We start from the raw sequence: 22,061 nt of genomic DNA on the forward strand, positions 1-22,061 counted from the left end.
TGTGCTTGTGTGTACAGGCACCATACATACGTATGTGCACACACATAGTCATTCATTCCTCATTTCTTGTCCCCCCTCTCCCTGTTCCTCCTCCTCTCATCTCTTCCCCTCCTCTGTCTCCTTCTTTTTAACTAGCGGGCTGTGACAATGCCAAAGGAAAGAGGCTGTGCTTTGTGCAAAGCAGAGAGGCTGGTGGAATTTCACTGCTGCTGGAGCTTATGGTCTCGTCCCTTCCTCCCTTTGCCCACTTCCAAGGTTCAATAAATTCAGGCTATGCTTTGCTTCTCTTTATCCTCGGCAGCCATAGTAGGAGCCTGCCCAGAACAAATCCTCAAGTATGTCAAAGACAGCGATTCTGGGCATTTCTTCTGTGGACAGCCAGCTAAGCAGCCCCGTTCTGCCTTTTCTGCTGACTGGCCTCCAGCCCCCAGGGGCTTTTTGTACCACGTGATTCCAAGTGTGGAGTTCCTTGGAGTTTCCTTGGGAAGAAGTTTCTCTGTAGTGTTTCCTCTTCTGTGTCTCTCATGGGTTGAGACTTATTCTGCATTAGCTATCTATCATTTCAACCCAGCCGATTTCTACCTTCTAGAATTTTCTGGAAAAAAAAAATTTGGTACGTTGATGGAACCTGTTTTCTTCTCTTCTCTCTTCTATAATTTTAGTGGGATGGAGGCGCACACGGTGACTCAGTCAGCGCTTTAAACTGCCCTGGTGCCTAGTCCAACCTTTTCTATTTCTGGCCCAGCGTTTTGGAAATTCTTTCTGGGTTCATTTGGAGTTCCTTCATTTGTGTTGTAACTTGAAAGTTGTTTTTTTTTTTCCTAGTTTTGCATTTCATGTTAATCATAATGACATCATTGGTACATCATTGCTGTCTGCCTGGGTGCAGAGGTTGGCACTGTGACTTCACAGAGCACTTTCCTGCTGTATTTAGGGCCCCTCACAAGGTGCACAGCATAAGGCCAAGTCATGACACAGAATTCCCTTCTAGAGATTTAAATAAGTATCCTTATCTCACTTGCTGTGATAACCATCACTATCTGTAACATATAGTTGTGTTTTACCGGACAGGTGGCTCATTGTCAGTATGCAGGTTAACGGGACATATAAGAAAAGTACTAGTAACTTTTCATGGGCACATGGTCCTCAATGTGTCGTGCAGCGATTTCTTAACTGTTATCAGAAACCTATGTATGGTTCAGCAGATTTTTTATTATTGAGATATATTTGTCATACCATATATATATTTTTAAACTTTGCCTCAGGAAGGAGAAAACATTTTCTATTTGGCAATTGAAGACATAGAAACAGATACCGAGCTGCTGATCGGCTACCTGGACAGTGACATGGAGGCCGAGGAGGAAGAGCAGCCGTCCATGACCGACATCCCAGACGGGGAAGGTAAGCACGCCGACGACGGTCCCCACCGGGCAGAGAAGGTCCTGCCTCCGCCCCATCACGGAGGGCACAGAAGTGGTAGGAGGCATCCAGCGTGGACTGGTATGGAAGTAGAGGCGTATTATCATAGGGTTTTCCCAAAATAAAGTTATTCTGTCCACCGTGCTTGGGGGGGGGGGGGTGTCCAGCTGTGTGTCCGCCGTTCTCCTGGCAGGACAAGCTGCTGGGCATGGGTGATAGATGTGCCTGCACGACAGCCACGGTGAGAGGCAGCTCCGGGCTCTGTCTGCTCTCCCTGCTGTAGGCCGGTGAGCAGGATGCGGGACTTTGTACGCTAGCCCCGAATCTGCCGTTAATCAGCCTTCGGATCCGGGAGTCACTATCTCTGAGACTTTACTTTCTCACCCGCACAAGGGAAAGGCAGATGCAGAGGTGCACAGAGGGCCGGCCATACGGGATCAATCCCCGGCCTTGCTCTTGTTGGAGAGTCTTTGGGAAACTGGAGTTTCTGGAAATCTCTTTCTGTTCTGATCACAGAGCCCTGCAGGATTGCCGGGCTGTCCTAGGTGGGTGACGACCGGAGGACAGACCTGCTTGAATCCGTCCTGCATTCTGGAGCTCGGCGTCCCTCGTTTGTCGTCCACCAAGGACTAGTCACTTATTGCTGGGCCCTGGGTCTGTTCTGCTGTGTTGCACTCTTGATGGGGAATGTGACGTAGGTCTCCGACTATTGTAATAGGCTAATACTATGGAGGATTTTTCTATTTTGCTTCAGAAGTGGTGCTGGTTTCTTTAGTCACCACAGCAGTGATGGCCTTCATAGGAATTTTCTGTTCTGACGGGTGTCATTGGCTGGGAAAGTCTGAGTATTCTTAGCGTTGTCATCATATACTTCTGTTTCTTTATTTTAGTGGGATTATTTAAGGGGAAGATGAGGACAGGCTGTTCTGTTTTTCAAATATGCATGACACTGTTTGGGACGTCAGATATTGGGGTATGGGAATTATTTTTGTGTTATTCTGTATTTTCTGTGTTTTGGTATTTATTTATTTTTCTCTGTTGCCCTCAGGGCATGCTGTTATTGTGTCCATTATTTTAACTTAAAATCGCCTACTTATCTATTACCGCCTTGTTTTTTCTTTAGTTAACAGAATATCATTTTCCATTGTTTTTTAAAAAAAGAATCAACAGAAACTTAAATACGTTGTTAAAACATACAAATCAGGTACTTACATTGTTGCTCTTTTTATTTTAGAATTTTGGGTTTTGTTTATAAAATCAAAAACCAAAACCCCAAACTCAAAACCAAAGCAACCAAATAACCAGCTAAAGAAACGAAGAAACCATCCAGATGTCTAACAATGGAGAGTTTCGTTCAATGAGTTATGTTATCTTAAGTTTTTTAGAAAACATTTGACTTGAGAAACTGTTAAGTGGAACAAGAGAGCAACATGTAACATTGTATGTAAAGTGTGATCATAAATGTAGCTCTTCCTAGACTGTGCATAAAATAGGAATGTACAGAACACAGGTCAGACTCAGAAGTCGATTACAACGGTTGTGTCTTCATTATGGGGTTATTAGTGTTTTTATTTTCTTCATATTTTCTGCATTTTCTAGATCTAATCTTACTTGACAATTAGGAAAATCTGTAACTTAGCTGGCACCCTGGGAAATTTGGGTAGAGCCGGGCCCATCAGGGTGGGGTTGACCAGAGAGGGGCGGGCATTGGAGCCTCCCAACATCTGCGGTCACGAGCGCTGTTTTTATGACCTGGGTCTTTTCTCATATACGTGATATTCCCCTTGATGACTAAACATAGTTCTCCGTGGCTGGATTTGTCTCTTCATGTATCTAAAAGTGAACTCACAATGACCCAGTTCAGGGAAAACTTTTGCTTTCCGATTTGACATTTGTAATCGCTCTTTGAAGTGAAGAGTCAACCTTACACGGTAAATTGGTGGAACACAAGTGCAATGATTTAAAATAATGTATTTCTCTCTAGTACCACTTCCTGTTATTTTTCATGGATAACACTATTAATATTCACAGAGATAATAAGAATTTACTTATCTGATACCATGAAACACAATTACTTTGATTTTCTAGCTCGCGGCTTCTAATTTTTGTCTGCTAAATCTGTGCCCTTGTAAATGTGCAGATTGCTTCGGCTGTGCTGAGGACTATGCCTGTCCCCAGTGTGCGTGCAGCTTCACCAGCCAGGACATCCTTGCTGAGCACCTTCAGACACTCCACCAGACACCCACCGAGGAGAAGGAGTTCAAGTGCAGGCAGTGCGGGAAGGACTTCCCAGTTAAGCAGGCTTTGCAGAGACAGTGCGTGCATTACAGAATGTCTGTAACGTGATGAGCTGACACTTTGTTCATTCCACTTGGTCTCTGACGTGTGTGTGTGTGTGTGTGTGTGTGTGTGTGTGAGAGAGAGAGAGAGAGAGAGAGAGAGAGAGAGAGGGAGGGAGGGATCAAGCATTCTACATTGTCACTGTCATTAACTCATCTTTTCTTAGTATAGTATGTTGATTTTTGAAACATTCTGATTATGAATTTAACAACTGAACAATGCTTATGCTAATCAGTCTTTGTCCATTTAATAACTTGCCATTAAATATCAAGCTCATTGGTTTACTAATCTGAAATTCAGATATGCATAATTTAGCTAGCGCTTTGGGGTGACAGATCAAGTTTCACTTGTCTGCATTTGATATTCCCTCTGAAATCAGTAAAAGTTTAACATGGAGAGAGTTGAGGTATAAAGAACACGGGCATTTTGGGAAACACTGTTTATTTTACCGCAACTTTGGAGGAATCACTTAGAGATGAATGTGTACAGGATATGATGATAAGATGAATTAAACGATCCTACACATTGCTCTGTACCCTTTATTATTTATTTATATTCACTTCATTTAAAATTATTCTTTTAAGCACTTTACAGTATCATGGATTATTAAAAGTGAGAAATTAGATACCTATACTTGCAAACTTTTATTTTTTACAATGTCACTTTATAATGAGCATGAAATCTTTAACATGGACTTAATGTTTCATTTTTTATTCATTAAAGTAAAATTCTGAAATACGCTACATTTTATATTAAGACTATTGCCATATGTTTTATATATCCACTACTGCTTATGAAATTTGAGATGAAAATTTTTTGCTCAAAACTTAAAAATGTTAACCTTTTACAATAACAAGAAATTATACATTTGGAAATTCTATTATAGCTTCTTAAAAAAAAAAAACAAGCAAGAGCTATACACTTTTTTTTTTTTTAGTTATATACTTTTTAATTAATAGAATTTAAAACTGCATTCCAGTCAATTTTATTGAATTTAATATTATATATTCTACACCAAAGATACTTTTGCTGAGCTGGGTCTAATAGTCAAATTAAGTAACGACTAAAAATTTAAAAGGGCAAAAGATGGAACGAAAACAGAGATCACTAACATGACTTTATTCAAAGTAGAGATATTTTCATCAGTTTTTGTCTTAGACTTCCAGTTTTTGTTCCTCTTCTATTTCCCCTCAGTGTTCTTCAATGTCCAGCGAAAAGCAGTCTGAAGGATACTTCGCGAGGTTTTCAGTGCTCTGTTTGCAATTCCCCCTTCAGTTCGGCATCCAGGTTTTGTGTCCGAGTTTCCCAATGTGTGCTATGTGTCTGTGGGTCGCTTTTGGCATGCATGCTTCCAGGCTTCTTAGTGATTTAGTATCAATGGCTACAGAATTTGAACGCTTTCCTTCTTACCTGTCCAGGCAATGCATGCAGTGAGTGACTCCGACCCTCTCCCAGGGAGCATGCGTTACAAAGCCTGCCATGATGCTAGAATTTCCTTGCTGTGTCTTCACCTGTGCCCCTTTCCTTGCTGTCCTGTAGCTGCGAGCAGCACCAGGAGACTTGCCGGAGCAAAGCCCGGTTTGTGTGCAAGGCTGACAGCTGCGGGAAGAGGCTGAAGAGTAAAGATGCCCTGAGAAGACACCAGGAAAACGTCCATGCAGGTGAGAGGCACTGGAGGGAGTTTGAGGGGCCTCGTTGCCCCAGGATGCAGCAGCCCGTGTCTGTGTCACTCTCCAGGAGAGCTGGCATTTCATAACACAGCTGTGGAGCTGTGGCAGAGGCCACCTTCCTTCCACTGACCACTTCTTCTTTGAGTTGATTTGGGCAGCACTGGTCATTGTTTTCTGTGACTTCATCGTGACTCGAAGTCTAGCTAGAATCTGGCTGTGTTTGGTAGTCAGGCGCATTAAGAATTAATATTGTTAAATAATGATTTTAGTGTTTCAGCGCATAAAATTCCCCTTTTACTAGATATATTTTAAAACTACTATCCTGTTTCCCCGAAAATAAAACCTAGCTGGACCATCAGCTCTAATGTGTCTTTTGGATCAAAACTTAATATAAGACCCGGTCTTACATTATAGTAAAATAAGACCGGGTTTTATATTAATTTTTGCTCCAGAGGACGCATTAGAGCTGACCGTCTGGCTAGGTCTTATTTTCGGGGAAACACCGTAAGTGATTCCCTTCTGCCTTAATATTTTTACAGTAAAATTCTGTTTCTTGATTCTCTTATGTCTCCTAAGATGGCGAAAATTTCTGACTATTTTTTAACATTGGAATTGAAAGTCTGGATTAATCAAGCACATACCACTTGAATTCCTTTTAGTGGCTAAATAAACAGTGAGACAAACGTAAAATGTGACTGTCACTCAGACTCGATCTGCTTAGCACATGGTACATGTCATTGGTTTAGGAATCGACCCTACAGCACTGAGGTGAACCAATGGCTGCACTGTCAGAGTTAATGTTTTATTTGCTCAGTCCTTTCCTTAAAGGAGGTGGAGGCTCACAGAACCTCTGACATCCTTCTGTGCCGATGTTTTTCTCATGTGTTTCCTTTTGCCCTTGGCTTGTGGAAGTGGGTGGAACTGTGTCTTTCTGGATATGAAGAAAGTGGATTTCTTTTCTTCCATCTTGTTTATTGTCACATTCAGGAGAAAAGGATAATGAATACTCAGCCTCTGTATTCCATGTTTGTTCATTGTTACCAAAGTAACTTCTTCAATATTAACGTTATAGAAGCCGGTGTGAGCGCCACTGCTGGCTCGCACTCTGGGCTGTGCATTAAGTGTGAGTTCCCTGTGGAAACTCTGGGGGGTGGGGCAGGGGGCGTGGCCTTGGGGCGCACAGCTTCCGGTGGGTGCCCGACACGTGGACTTCACCATGCTCTGATTTCTTCTTTCCTTTTGAAGAATGTGTGGCTCATTTAGGGAGGATGGCATTTGTTTCTGAACTCATGGTACTTGGGCCTTCCCTCTGCCGGGCAAAAGGCAAGCATAACTTCTTGATAGATTGCTCTTCATATTTTTTTTTTTTTAGCTATTATGTTTAAAATGCTGCTCTAAATTTTCTCCATCTTTGTCTGCAATGCAGTATAACAAATCTTTCATGTCATTTTTAAAATTAACTTTGCTGAACTAAGTGAAAAAGCAGATGCATACTGGAACTACCTCTGGAAACCTACATTCTTGTGCATTACTGGGCATTGGTCTTCAGGTTGTGCTGTAAACATTTCTTTGAGGCTTCTTGCAGTTGGCCTTGGATATTATAATAGTACTCATTCTGAAAACTAATGGTGATTTTGTAGAAAACCATTCACAAAAGGAAGTTTTTTATTTTTCTATGCTATAGAATATAAAATGTGCAGCTTACTGTTTCCAGTGAAAAGTCACCACCATGTTCACTTTTGGCTGGTCCATGGTCTTGTCTCTCATTCAGTACCTCTCTCTGGGCTTCTCCCCTTTCCTCTGTGACCTACACAGACTTTTGGGGGAAAGAATATTCCGTACTTAGAAGAGCAAACAAAGCAGTGTTCACACGTGTGGCTGTAGAACCCTTTTCTAGAAAGGCAGGGTATTCCAGGAAAGAGAAGATGTGGCAGCTTTTACCACTGATGATGATAAATGTCCCTGGTTAGTGATATGAATTGAAGATGCTGAGAAGAGAGAAGCTGAATTTTTAAATATGCATCACATTCTTTTTCAGAATCTAGAACACATGTTGGCTGGTTTTCTGACCAGCTCCTAGAAGCATACAGAGCCCACAGGTGCTGAAGTGACTACATGTTCAGTGTAGTTGTATTAATTTCTCATGCATTGCCTACCTTTGTAAGTAATGTGTTCTTAAATATTTTTGCAAGTTGAATCAAATCAGTCAAACATCAGATTTCCCTGAATATAGGAAAATTAAATTAGTATAAAGTCTAGTTATGACTTTGTAGGTGCTATTGTCCTTGAACCTGGGGAAGCTGGTAGGGTGGGGAGAACCTACACAGTTACCCAGGAGGAATAAGAGAGAGTGGGGGGTGACTTCCTTAACCCACTTCCCAGCATTCTCATTTGCTTAGATTCTGTGGATGTTAACTGAGAGATTTTGTACCTACGGGAGAAAACATTTTTCTGTTCTTTTGGGGAATAATGATAAACTTTCCCCATATTTCTTCCCAGAGGAGCTAGGGCTCCAGTTCTCTAGGAGGAGAAGGGAAACACCTGAAAACACTTTGTCTGATGCTCCTCTTAATATTCTCATTTACATCATGATGGTATTTTGTTTTTATTTCAGGAGACCCTAAGAAAAAGCTCATATGTTCAGTGTGCAATAAAAAGTGTTCTTCAGCATCAAGCTTACAGGAACATAGAAAGGTCAGTAAGATAAAGATTAATGCTCATCAGACAACAAGATCTTTTAGTCATTTATGGTGTCTGCCATGTACATTTTTAGTTGATTTTTTTATGTTTTAAAGACAGGGCTTAGTCATTAATTTAAATATGAACCTATTCTAAAAGGCAAGACTGGTAAGCAGAAGAGTGAACTCTTGCAAATTATATTTTGTGTGTTCACCACCCAAAGTGAAGTCTCTTCCTGTCACCATATATTTGACCCCCTTTACCCTCTTCTACACACAATGCAATATAGAGATGATGTATTATAGAATTGTACACTTGGAACCTATATAATTTTATTAACCAATGTCACCTCAATAAATTTCAGTTAAAAAAGTTTTAAAGAACATTTTGTGTTTTTGTTCAGAATTAGGAGAAATATTTCTTCAATGTAAAGTGTCATATTGAGCTGAGTCCTTCACATACAGCACCTCACCCTGGTTTCAAGCTTGATCAGTTGCTCAGGAAATATCAATCAATGAGGAAACCATGTCTTTTTGTGTATTTATAATATGCTCTGCAATGGCATTTAGCTATTAAAAAGGACACATGCAATAGTGAAGTCTGGCAAAACAAACAAGAGCTCCACTATTCTGAAAGGGAAAAATAATGTACAAGTATGTCAAAGTGTTGTTGGCAGAAACAAATGATTACATTGGGAGAAAATAAATTTAATACATTTTATAATAAGTATAAAACTTACTAAGTTATTATTTTAATATGAAAAGGTAATATGAAAAGTAAATGGCATTTATTAACCCTAAAAATATTAGCAACTAGTTAATAGAATTTACAATAGTACAGAATCAAAATAGAATTAAAATTTTTGTTCATATCATGGCAGAGTCCAAAATAATTCATATTATTATATTATATTATACTATATTATATTATGGTATTTCAACAAAGATGATATATAATATATAAATGATTAATTTCTATTTTTTTCAGAATATCTAGGAGTGCATAGTATTTTCTTTTAGCAATTTAATACCAAAGGAGAGGGGAGATGTACTGGTGAAAGCAAAATTTCACTGTGTTGTGTTTTGTAAAATGAACTTTGTCTCTCTATTTGTATATAGATATATTCCAAAGTAACTTGAGAGGACTTAAAATTCATATCATATTCAATCTGATAGCGCTAAACATGTGCTGTGGATTTAACCCATAACATATGAAACAATTAAATTGCTGTGTTAAGATGTCTGCAGTTATATCCTGATGTTGAGTGATTTTGATCCTTAGGGAGAAATAATGGAACAAGCACTGGACCGAGAGGAGAGTGGGTGTCTTCTCCTGTCACTAACTCTCCATGTAATATAGGCCTCTGTTTTTTCATTTATTAAATGTGACATTGAATTGACCAGTGCTTTTTTATTTTATCTCTGTAATGCAATTTTTTTTTCCAGTTTCCAAATGGTTATTTTATCAGATTGTTTAAAAATATGAAACACTTCAAGAATTTGTGTGTAATTCTTATGCAGGGGCCATGCTGATTTTCTACATATAAATCCAATTTTAGTATATGTGTTGTCGAAAAATTTCCTTTTCCATTATTTTCTTCATAATATAAGAACTTTTTCTCCTTGGTAGAACTGTTTTTATCTTGGTAGATCGAAATTGTACCTGGTGATGGTGAAATATGGCACCTAAGATATCTCTACAGATAATAATAACTGATTAACTCAAGGCAGCATTTCCTCCATTACAGCATAGCTCCTCTAACAGCCTTTCTGAAGCCACAGGCAGCTTTCACTGACTCCATTTTTGACTCTGTTCTTATAATTGGTATGTCTAGTGTCTAATAGAGTTTGGTTGCAGTACTTCATCTTGCCAGCAGATGGTGCTTTATGATGATGCCAGATTACATTATAGTCCAGTGTAGTATCCTATATTACTATGCACTATCCTACATTCCAATACCATATATTATGATACCTCTTGAAAATTATTTAATTTGGGACTTCAGATTAAGTTATTACCCTCCATATCAATTCAGCAAGCTAGACCTTTTACAAAATGTGCTTTACTTAGCATTAGGCGTAAATAAATAGCATTATCTCTCATTTTCACTTTAAATCTGATTGTTTTATTAAACCTTTTTAGGAATTTTGAAAATAGCTTTGGCCTGAATTTTTCACTATAAATAAGATATTCAATGTGAAAATACTTTCAGGCACAGTAAATGTTCTATTTTATAATTTGGGGAGTATTAATTCGACCTTTAAGAATGTTTCATGTTTCAGATGCCATGAGAGTTGAAAAGTGAACAAATATGAGCACTATTCTGCAGTATTTTTGCAAAAGTTACCACTTTATATACGTATTAATAATTTAAAAAATTTTACATACTGATAAAAATTTAATATTAAAATAAAAAAAACTCAGTCATACATAAATGTTTTCATTTTTGTATGACTGAGAAGACGTATTATCTTTTTTAGAGTATCTTGTGTTATAAAAGTTATATATTACAGAAACACAGTTTAAGACTATAAATCTGTTCTTCCTATGTTTAAATAAACATGACATGTCATACCGTTGCTCCTTAAATGTGGGTGTTCAACCGAAATCCCTGTGAGGGACTGTGATGATTAAAAGGCCGCTTTTAACATGTCTCAGTCTGAAAGCCTTTTTCTGTCCTGCACGGTACTTGTCTTGTGAATACTTATGCAGGTCGATTCCACAACTGCTTTCTGAGGGTCCATAGAACTCTCTGGATTGCTCTTATCCCCCGATCAGATTAGATGCCATTGCATCTGAGCTGGGTTGTAAGTCAGATGCTTTCTGCATCTGCCTTGTTTTTCTACCTTTTCCCTGCTTTTCACGACTGAGTTTACAAACTCATCAAGAGTCAGCTCTGACTTAAGCAGATGGCGGGTCGACAGCCACAGCCCTGCCATTTGGTGGACATAGGATTAAGGCACAGACTGCACACCTGGGATCTGTGAGCCTGCCCAGGTTCTGTTTCCCTGCCTCATCCCTTCTTTTCATGGCCACTTAGATCAGGGGAGCCGTTTACCAGGAGACAACCTTGTCTCCCGCTCATTGCTCATTACTCACTGCTGTACCCATTCGGGGTCTTCTGCTTTGACCTTTCACTGTGGAATGGCCCGAATTCCTCTTCCGGGAGAACCCTGGTACATATCTTGGCTCCCTGAAGAAGGGCCTGTGCTGCTCTGGGAGTTAGTACTGTGAGTGTTACTTTTAATGAGATTAAGGAGAAACAAAAACATGACTTCACCAAAACCTTTTTTAAATCTTCAGCAAAACAGTGCTATGCTCTGTTCCTTGCGGAGATCGATGCTTCTAGTAGAGGGCTTGATTCAGTCCACTCCTCTCAGAGCCTTGTACCTTGTTTCTGATAATACACTGGACTTACGCTTTTCACCGCACCCAGCCAGTTTCTCGGGGTTAGTGTCTGGGAGGGAAAGAACTAACCTTAAGATTCAATTGTGATTTTTATGTTAGCCAACTGGCTAACATAACTGGATAACTGCTGAAGTTATCCTCCCCTTTTTGACTGTGGGGTTTGATTATCCCTTTTTATGTGGTCCTCCTATTGTGTGGGAGCCTGGCTGTGAGCAAATGTTTTTCAGAATCCTAGCTCTTGTCTTTTACGGGAATTAGTGTTTTGTTCTGTACTACATACAGTTAAGTTTAAAATATTAATACTATTGACTACTATAAAGGCAATATTATTACCTGCAGGTTACATATTCCCATGTCTAAATTTGTGCATAAGGTAAAGAGATAATATGTACTAGTATAATTCTTTATAGATAATGTAAATTTAATATGCACCAGGTAACTTGTGCTCATTGCAATTTCACTTTATGTGGGATAGTCTGAAGACAGGGCTGAATTGTGATATACAGTTTGGATACTGCAGTAGCAACATTCCTCATGTTTATGCTTTTACTCTGGGCTCTATATAATTTATTTGGCTTTGACAATTGGTTTAACTGTCAATTTAACCTTTTGCAGATTCACGAGATATTCGATTGTCAAGAATGTATGAAGAAATTTATTTCAGCTAATCAACTAAAACGTCACATGATCACCCACTCAGGTAAAATACATATTTTTTTTAAATTTGTATTGAAATCACTACAAAAGATTCACTTTGTCATTTTCAGGAGTTCTCAGAGTAATTATTAGGAGACCTGGCTATTAGTTTTAGCTTAGCGATTAACGAGCTGTGTGATACTGAACAAATTACATAGCATCCCTAGACTTCAGTGTATTTCTATGGACTGAATGGTATCAGAAATCTTCAACACCACCATTTAATTTGTTACTTATTCCTCCTTGAGCCCCAGTTTCTGTATTCTTCATCTGTGCAATGGGATACTGGTTCCCACACTTGAAAATTGCTGTGAAGGTTAAATGAGCTCATTCATGTGCTATGTCAGCTTAGGGTCTGACACTGACGAGGGAGTCAGCAGTCATGGTTCCTACGTTTCTAGATACTTTTACATACTAAGTAAGGTACTAGTAAATATTAGTGAGAAGTTTATAAATATATTTTGAAAATGTAAGTTTTGAAAACCATAGTTTCATTTTAAGCAAGTTTACAAATCCTGTTGTACAGATTGTTGAACATCAGCTGTCAAAATAAGTTTTACTTTATGAAGTCTCTTTCTCGAGTTTAGGGTGTTCATAATTTGAGGCCATGGAAGTCAGATTCTTTTTGAATACCCACTTTGTTCCGAGATAGATACAGATATTTTGGCAAATGAAAATAGGAGATCAAAAACAGTGCCCTTCACATATGCTGTTTGAAACAAACAGTATTTTTTATCTAGTTGTCCACCTTACATGAATGTTGTATAAATGTGGGTTTTACACAATGACCCAAGGGTGTAGTTTCTGCAGAGACTCTGCCTGTATGGGGTCCACTTGTCCAGGTGGGAGGCAGGTCTGTCATTTGCATCTGCCACTGTCGGGCCACCCTTAGCATTCACAGTTGTGACCATGACATAAACTCACACCTCTTAGCATATTTTTCACCTACAAGTAGGATTTCTTTTGGGAATTTAAACTTTACCTTTATATCTAAGCTACTTTATACATTTAGTTGACAAAATAGGTCTATAAAGAACAAGCTGGCATTTATTTTGTGAATAGGTCCACATATCTAACAGAGGTGGATTGGGCAGTAGACCTTGTTCAATCGTTTTCAATGTTTTAGTTGACGTATCCATAAGAAGTCATATGAGGTAAGGCTGTTTCTCTTTTTATCCTTTACTTTATATAGATGTGAGATTGTCTCCACTCATTTTTCACAGAGAAACGACCCTATAATTGTGAGATTTGTAATAAATCTTTCAAGAGGCTTGATCAAGTGGGTGCCCACAAAGTTATACACAGTGAAGACAAACCTTACAAATGCAAGCTTTGTGGAAAGGGATTTGCCCACAGAAATGTTTACAAGAATCACAAGAAGGTAAAAGCTTATTAATGTTGTCACTCTTTTGTGTGTGTGTGTGTGTGTGTGTGTGTGTGTGTGTGTGAGTGTGTGGCTGATTTGCTGACATGATTTCCAGTTGTTTGTCTTTCAAGGAAGTTTCTGTGCACCTGGGGCAGGCTGTACCTGGAGTACAGAGCGGTTCCTGCACGGACTTCAGCTCCTCACTCAGGCCCGGCGCCCGGGGGCCTCCTGTCTTCCGTTCTCCTCCCGAGCAGAGTGTCACCCAGAGTTCTCCAGGGCTGCACGGCTGCAGTCTTTGTTCCCTTCCTTTGTTCTCTCAAGTCCGACGCCCTTGTTCATGTTCCCTCCCTGAAGTTCTCTTCGTGTGCGGTGTCGTCGCAGTTTGCGCTGCCGGGTTTTCTGCCAATTTCTCTGAACACTTCCGTTCCCTCCACCAGGAGTTTTTATCGTGGATGTTTTGGCTGGACCACTTCTGTGTTCTCTGTGGCAGCTACATCCAGGACTTGTGCTGTCTGCTCTGTTCTGATGAACTCCAAATGATTTATTTTTTTAATCTCCAGCTTCAGACCCACGTGTCGTACTGCTTATTTGACATATAACTGACCATTGTTTGATCCAATAAATTTAGCACGTTCCACAATGGCCTTATCATTCTTTTTGCCCCAGAAAATCCCTTTTTTTGGAGTTTCCTATTTCTGTGAATGATTAAAGCATAGAATCATGCCTGTTTTTCTCTTTAGTCTTAGCTCCGTTTTGAAATTAGAAAGCCGTCCTTAAAGATTTTACTCTGCATCATCTCACCACCTTCTGTCATCCGTTCCTTTGCCATTCCACACCTCGTTTACTGTTCGTCTTCATCACCTTAACACCCATCTAATGTCTAATGAGGCTTCTTGTTGTTATCACTTTCCACAACAAGTCCCTCCTACTGAGAAACAGTCGTGAAGCACCGCTCTGGTGGATCACGCTTGTCCTCTGACTTCCAATGCCTGTGTACGTTATACTATATACTGAATATACTCAGGTATATAGTATATACCTGAGCCTGTCGTTCAGATTCTCTGTATCATTTCCTCACTGTACCTGCCCCAGCTTCTGTCTTCCCGTTCTCTGCATCACCAGGCCTAAAACAACTTGCCACTTCCTTCATTCTACTGAGCCTCCCTAACTTCTGCCTCTTCCCTTCTCATGAGACTACCATCTAAAGCTACCATCTTAGTTTTCCCTGTGATTTTTATGTGCATTTCCTACACTTTCCCTTTATTCAAGCTGTTGTTTCAGAACGTATTAGTTTTACCTTATCTACTTTGTGTATATAATAATGTTTGACTCGAATTCAGAAATTGTGTCCAAAGAGATTCAACATCTTAGAAATATATGTTAAAGTATTTTGTGATGTGATATATGTTTGCTTATTAATTTTGGTTGATACAGTTTAGCATGCTATTAAGTAACACATATGTAATATCTTTTAAAATAATTTGTTACTTGTTTTTTCACTTGGAATAGTCCATTGGAATTATAGTTATTTCAGTATTTGTTGGGACTTTTCAAAGACATGTCTTTTGAAATCATTTAAAGAGGGATAACATTGATTTCAGATTCAGTCTAAAAAGAAAGAAAAAATAGGCAGATTTACCAAAGAATGAACAGGGTTGATTGATAGTATCTCCAGGCATCCTGTGCCGATTCCGTGGTGACGCCCTACCATTTAACTCAGGCATTCTGTGTTCAGGAGCAGGGGCTCGTTCATGTCTGCTGCTTCGGAATTGCACGACTGTAAAACTTATCTGGCCCATTTCCTGCTCTGTCTCTGGAACTCTCTTGCTCCTTTCTTTGATGAAACTGATCTACCCACTTTTACGAGTTTTTCACAGTTCAGCTTATGTTATATGCCATATGGGAATCTGGCACAGGATTTTTGCACCATCTCTCATACTTTTGGTCATAAATCATATGAAAGTAATAATGATGTCTTGGGAAGGGGAGAAACAGCGATGCCTGTAATTTCCAACATGGAAAGCACATTCAGTCCTTCTGCTGTAGACAAATGTGCTGCTCACAGTGCCGTGAACGCAGTATGGTTATGGGAAAATGGCTGACATAGTCTCCAAGAGTTAGGTGAAAAAAGCGAATGAACTTTTTCTTCTGTCATTCTTCATTAATGGCCAGTTAGGAAACTGAAAAATAGGGGTATGTAAGGAAAGTAGAAAAAAAGCCTTTAAGAGTCTGACTAATCTTCATCATCTAGCATGATCAAGGTTGTTATTTTCAATAAATCAGTATTTTTTTAATTTTTAATTTTTGTTTTGTTTTTGATTGTATAAGTGATGCATTTTTATTGTACTTATTTATTTTGGGGTCAATTCTTTTAACATTTAGATTTGCTTGAAAAGGGAATATTATTTTTCACTGTGATTATGGCAATGGTGAAATTTTGGAGTGATTTCTATTTCTAAAACTTAATGACTGGTTTAATTTTCTTGCCAGTTATGTACGCTCAATAGGTCAAAATTAGTTTTTCTTCTCCCTAATCCTTTCTGACAAAATCATTTGACCTGATTCATAGTTGTATCCTAGGGTCTAGCTAAAATAAAGATTGTTTATCTGGATACAAGTAGACTTTAATTCTTTGGACAGATGTTTCAGAACCACAGAGACAGAAACCACTTAATTAGCCTTCACCCTTCACTTAGTTTTCTATCACATTTAATGCAAAGAACAAGTGACGTCAGGGGTACCGCTTGTGCTGTACGCAGGACGTCCAGATGGACTGAATCGTCTTGGATCCTGGAACTGGCAATGCTTATTTGATGATGACAGTGGGTACAGAGGGCTTTTGTCCTGATTACATCATAAATAAGCTCCTGGAGGGCAGAGGTGTGTCGTTTCAAATAAAATACCCTTTTGCTTGACCCTTTGCATAACCTGCCGGAGGTGAACTTTAGAGGCCTGTGAGGATCTGTAGTCACAACCTCTCCTGGATAATTCCAGTGGGCCTCCTGGCTAACAGCTCATCCGTGATTTCCAAGCCCTGGGCCATGACCACTCTGTGGGTCTTGAAATCAGTTTACGGGGTCATGAATAGCCATTTTAAAAAATAGAATAGAAAATGTAATAATAAAGGTCATTTAATGAAATAATACATCTCTCTCTCTGTACACATGTATTGGACTTTGTTAGATAAAGTATTTCTTTGGTCACAATCAAACTGTTTGCAAGTTACTGTAGATCAGACTTTGTCCAGGTGAAATTTTATTAGACCTTAAAAAAAAGACAAGTCTTACTCTAAATAGATCATGGATTAGGTTCTAAAACGATAATATATGGTTTTAGACTTTTTCTAAAGTCTTTGATATGGTGTTTTGGGCAAATGAATGTTAACGAGCAGACTGTTCACCCTGCTTCCTTTTGATCTCCCTGGAGATCAATATCGTATATTAAAAAACAGCCCTTCTTCACAAAAGTCTTCTTATAAGCACTGCATATCAACACTTGCTTCGGTTCAGACATATTTTGTTCTTTTCCCTTGTTGGCAGATAAAGCAGAAAACAAAAACATAGCTCATTTTCCTCTGTAATTATTACATTACTTCTCCACTACCAGTATATTTTAAATTGTTCCTGTATTAAAACATGTTATTTAGTTGTAACATGGAGATCCTTCCCATATCACTTTCACTTTAACTCTACCTGAAATTCCACTCAGCTTGGTTGACTTACTTCCCAGCAGCATTAGAAGATTGAGTGAAAGAGGATTGAAACAACAACCTTAGCCAGAAGACGGGGTGATGGCTTGTTATGGCAGGAGGAGACTTGCAACTTTGCAGCTTTGCTGTAAGCTGTGCGACTCCTGCAGCACAGCGAAAGGGGCAAGTTTAGCACCAAGCACATATACCAAGAAATCTACGTATGTGAACCCTCAATTCACAGGATAATGAATTTTAAATGACGTCAACAATTGTAGTGAGTAGGTAATAGAAATTTAAAAACTAGGTTAAATTAAATGGAAAATTATTACATTTTTTAAAAATAGATACTTTTCTCTCTTATATAATAATTTTTATTGCACTAGAAAATGCCACAAACCTGAAACAATGAAAACGAGCAATATACAAATGAGCACTGTGCATTATGATTAAAATATGTGAAGTGCAGTGGTTTCAGTAGAAAATAGGTGTTGAACCTAATATCCTGTCTTGGATGTTTTATGTTTCAAATAAGAAACTGACTGTAAACTGTGATCTTTTGACTTTAGTTTACATCTGTATTCTGTTGAAAAATAGATTAGTTTTTATGAGATTTCATTGAGACTATGTCCTCTGGTGATGTTAACACTTAGATGATTGGGTGGTGGCTTACCGACCCACATCTGTCTGTCTGTCATCCATCTATCTATCTATCTATCTATCTCTCTATCTCTCTATCTCTCTATCTCTCTATCTCTCTATCTCTCTATCTCTCTATCTCTCTATCTCTCTATCTCTCTATCTCTCATCTATCTCTCTATGTATCTATCTATCTATCTATGTATCTCTCTCTCTCTCTCTCTCTCTCCTGACCAAATATTTGGAATCCTATTGTCTGTTCATTTCTAAGGCCTTATACTGTAAGAAAACTACTTCCTATTCAAGAACTGGCATGAAGTTTTAGAGTGTAGTTGTGGGTGGGAGTGGAACTGTTCTGTTGTTTATTTGTCTGTTTGTACTTTAGGAATCTGTACTTGTTCTCTTTGGAGGGCACATAAAGTTCAATGCAGAATTACCAATTTATTTAGCTATCTTTCCCAGCAAACAGACTATCTACCAGAGGAGCTAGTATATTTATGATTTGTGACATGAGTTGTAAAAGTTAGGATGCCTACTTTTATGCAGAAAATCTTGTTCTACAATTGCTGTGATGCATCTGAGAAACTGGATCTTCCTGAGCGAGGCTGCAGGTGTCTATTTTATGGACAGTTTGTGACAAGACATGGGTGCTGTTTTCATACTTTCAAAGAGCCTCACTGTGGGAGAGACTAAACTTGTTTGCATGACTTTAGGTATCGGTAGTAAATGGCAGCCATTGTAGAGACAGAACTTTTAAATTCATGGTCCAATCCATGAGCCTGAAACGCCCCGTGTTTGAAGCAGCGTTCTAGAAGCATCCTTGGTCAGGAACATGAGACAGCAGTGTTGTGGAAGGGGAGGCTGCCCACATGGGACTTGAAGTTGCTGCTCTCAGGAAGACTTCTTCTGAAAGTCTGTGGTTAGTGCTTCTCCCAGCAAATTCCCGTCGCCCTGCTCAGGGCATCATTAAGGAGTGGGGATTTCTTAGTTGCCTCCTTGGCTTATGGCCTCATACTCATGCACATGTGGCTTTCAGGCAGTGGAAAGGCTGGGCTTGGCCATTCGAGGCTAGAGTTCTTTAAGGGCCTCATCTAAATTTCGTAGTCTTAATTCTCTCTGTGGAATCAATTACGTTTTCTTGTACTGAGCTTAAAGAAATTGATTTCTTTGATATATCCCTGGTTTCCATTCATTTTTTTGTGAAGAGGAGACCTTTTAAAGAAGTCAGTTATAAAGCTGACAGTAAAAATTTAATTACAGATCCTGTAAACAGCCAGATGACACACATTTTATGTGGTTTTAGGTTTATTGCATGACCCATGTGGGACAGTAATATGCTTATGATATGCAGACTTGAGACTTTGGTAACAAAACTCTTTTTAAAAATAGTTCTAATGCACATATCGCTGGAATATTTTCTCCAAATTTACTTTATCTCTGTGTATTTCCCCTGAATTTTATGGAAGTTTTCTTGCTGTGTACGTGACCCAAGAATACCATTTCCAGTAAATACTGTTACTATGGAACAATATATATTTTGTTAGTCAAGGTTATCACTTTTAATTGTGAATAGCCCTGATTAAAATTTTATTCTGCTCTCAGAAAATTAATATTTGGTCTATGTGGCTAGAAATGTGCTAATCTGGTAATTATTATATACAAATTATGCCATAAACCTTCTGAAGCATTTTTAAGACATTTTATTAGGTGTTGTAAATAGTGTAACAAATTTTCTTATGTACTTTGGACATCTGCAACAGTAATCAGACTTGGTGCATAAAAAGATATATTTCCTAGTATGACTTCATGGACTAGTTCATTTGTTACATCAGCAGACATTGTGTCATCAGTGACTTGGCATTTAAGTGGGACAATGCGCTATAGCTCAAGGGTTATGTGATTAATAAGTCCGTGAAAGATTTGTCTCCCTTTAGAAATGAAAAATTGAAGACGAAGTCACCTTTAGAAAAGCTGAATTGTATCTGGTACCTGTAAAATCCATCTTGGTAACAGCAGTCCTCTCCACACAGGCCAGCTTTTTTCTACCACCTTACTTCAATAAGATGGCCTCAGAGGGTCTTCCTAGTGACTGGATGGCTGGGGTCTGTGCTGAGACTGTCATAAGTTGTGCCATCACAACTCAGTGACAAAAGCATTTATTCAGCTGGCTATGCACTAACAGCTTATTACTTCAAATACACGGTTGCCTTCAGGCCAGTATCTCGATGGTCTGGCTTTGGTTTGCAAAGCATTTTGCTGCAAAGCATTTTGCTGCAAAGCATTTTGCTGTCCCATCATCGAGCTAGTAAGTCATATCCCCAAGTTGTTTTGTCCCGGATTTGGGAAAAGAGGAAGCAGGAGTTAGGGTGGCTCTCATATGTTTGGAAAACTACAGCAACTCTGTGTTCCAATCTGGACGCTCTGAAAATAAAATAGATTTTTTTATAATAATATCATCTACTTATTGTAGAAAGTTAATATATCAAAGAAAGGCATAAAGGAGAAAGCAGAAGTTCTGGCGAATGCCACTCTCCACGTTACTGTGAAAACCCTCCCCGTGTTTTGTGGAATATCTTCTTAGACCCCGTTCTGTGTGCATACACGTGTGTGGCGTAAGTCGTCTTCTACATGTGATGTTTTGCGTTCTGCTTTTGACACTCAAACTATGTCATGGATGATGTTTCATATCACAGAAAATAAATATATAATATCCACTATAATTTAGTTAACCAGCATTACCTCTGTTAATGTGCATTTAGGAGTTTTCCTTTTCACAAAAAGTTGTGTAGAAATTTGTTGGACATATTTCTGTTAAGGGGACTAGTTAGTCAAAGGGTGTGCACATTTGTCGTCTGGGTCCCCAGGACCACAGAGCACTGATGGACATTCCCGATTACAGGATGTGAGAGCGCCTGCCCTAACCCCTTAGCCCACACTGACAATATCCATTTTCTTTACTCTTGCCAATCTGGGAGCCCACAGACGGTTTGTTGTTTTTAGTGTTTCAGTCTTTCATTGTGTTCACGGCTCTAACTATTAATACCATATATGATCCCACATCTGCACCTTTTATACCTTATAACCCAGATTTGGAAGAGTCAGCTGCCTGCTAGCATCTTTTATAGTCATATGAACTCCCCCCAAATTGAACCCCTTTATGTTTCAGCCACACTTGTTTGTCGCCTGCTCTTTATGGGCTGGTTCATGGCTCACGTTACAGACTTCCCCCTTTCTATACCTCATGTTTCATATCTAAGTCCCTCCGAAACCCGTTCCCTTTCATACCGTGACCCAGAAATGGATGGCTTCTCTACCTCTGTGGCCTCTGCCTGGCCTCTTGCTTGGCTGGTTGCTACCTTTCTCTGGTTTCTTCCCTTGTCCTGCTACCTCCTGTTCTCAACACAGCCACCCTCGCATTCTGTTCAACGCCAGGAGACTCTGCCAGGCATCTGCTCCCAGGCCATTAGAGATTTGACAGGTCTCAGTAAAGGACGGAATCCCTGCAGTAGCCTGCAGGCCCCACGTGGTTTGCTTCTCCTCCTCATGCTTCTCCCACGTCTCTGACCTCGTCTCTCCACCCCTCGGCTTCTTCCCCTCTGTCCTACCCACACTGGCCTCCATCGTGCCTCGATCACCTGGAGAGACCCATCCTGCTCCCTCCCTTCCCTGGCTCTTCTCTCAAATGTCACCTTCTCAGCAGGATTGACCCCCGGTTTAAAATCGCCACTCCATTCTCTGCACCACGGTTATTCTCTTGCCCTGCCTTCTTTGTCCAATAGCAGGTTTCTCATATTTGGCCATTTGCCTCTTTCTCTCCCCAGGGTAGTAGGGACTTGTCTTTCTTTGTAACTGCTGGACCCCCGGCATCTGACACAGGACTGGCCCATCGTGGCAGCAAGTGCATAGCATAGACTTGGCACAAAGCACATAATGGATGAAATTTTCAGAGCACTGTTTAGAGGAGAGGCCTTTTGCTCATTTCCGTTGGAGTTTTTGTCTTTTCTTATCAGTGCACCATAACTCTTTATATTAGCAATATTAAACTTTAGTTTTATGTTGCAAATTATTTTGTTGTCAAACATTTTTGCCTTGCAGTTTTAAATTTAATTCTTTCTCTCATCTGAATATCTGTGTTTTTGAGTTGCTTAGAAAGCCT

General features: G+C 39.4%; 1 protein-coding gene and 1 non-coding gene across 2 annotated transcripts in view; one reads left to right on the plus strand and one right to left on the minus strand.

Annotated features, from left to right (window-relative positions):
* The window catches only part of PRDM5 (PR/SET domain 5), a 120,108-nt gene that overhangs the window by 48,619 nt on the left and 49,428 nt on the right, over window positions 1-22,061 (plus strand). The window contains 8 exon segments of the mRNA XM_074338556.1: window positions 1,266-1,401; window positions 3,560-3,734; window positions 4,954-5,046; window positions 5,299-5,420; window positions 8,044-8,123; window positions 12,132-12,216; window positions 13,405-13,429; window positions 13,431-13,593. Coding sequence (XP_074194657.1) covers window positions 1,266-1,401; window positions 3,560-3,734; window positions 4,954-5,046; window positions 5,299-5,420; window positions 8,044-8,123; window positions 12,132-12,216; window positions 13,405-13,429; window positions 13,431-13,593 — 879 coding nt within the window.
* LOC141573033 (U6 spliceosomal RNA) lies at window positions 9,584-9,688 on the minus strand. Its single transcript, XR_012498617.1, has one exon. It is a non-coding gene; the product is annotated as a U6 spliceosomal RNA (small nuclear RNA).

This window comes from Rhinolophus sinicus, linkage group LG07, assembly GCF_036562045.2.
Source record: "Rhinolophus sinicus isolate RSC01 linkage group LG07, ASM3656204v1, whole genome shotgun sequence".
Lineage (NCBI taxonomy): Eukaryota > Metazoa > Chordata > Mammalia > Chiroptera > Rhinolophidae > Rhinolophus > Rhinolophus sinicus.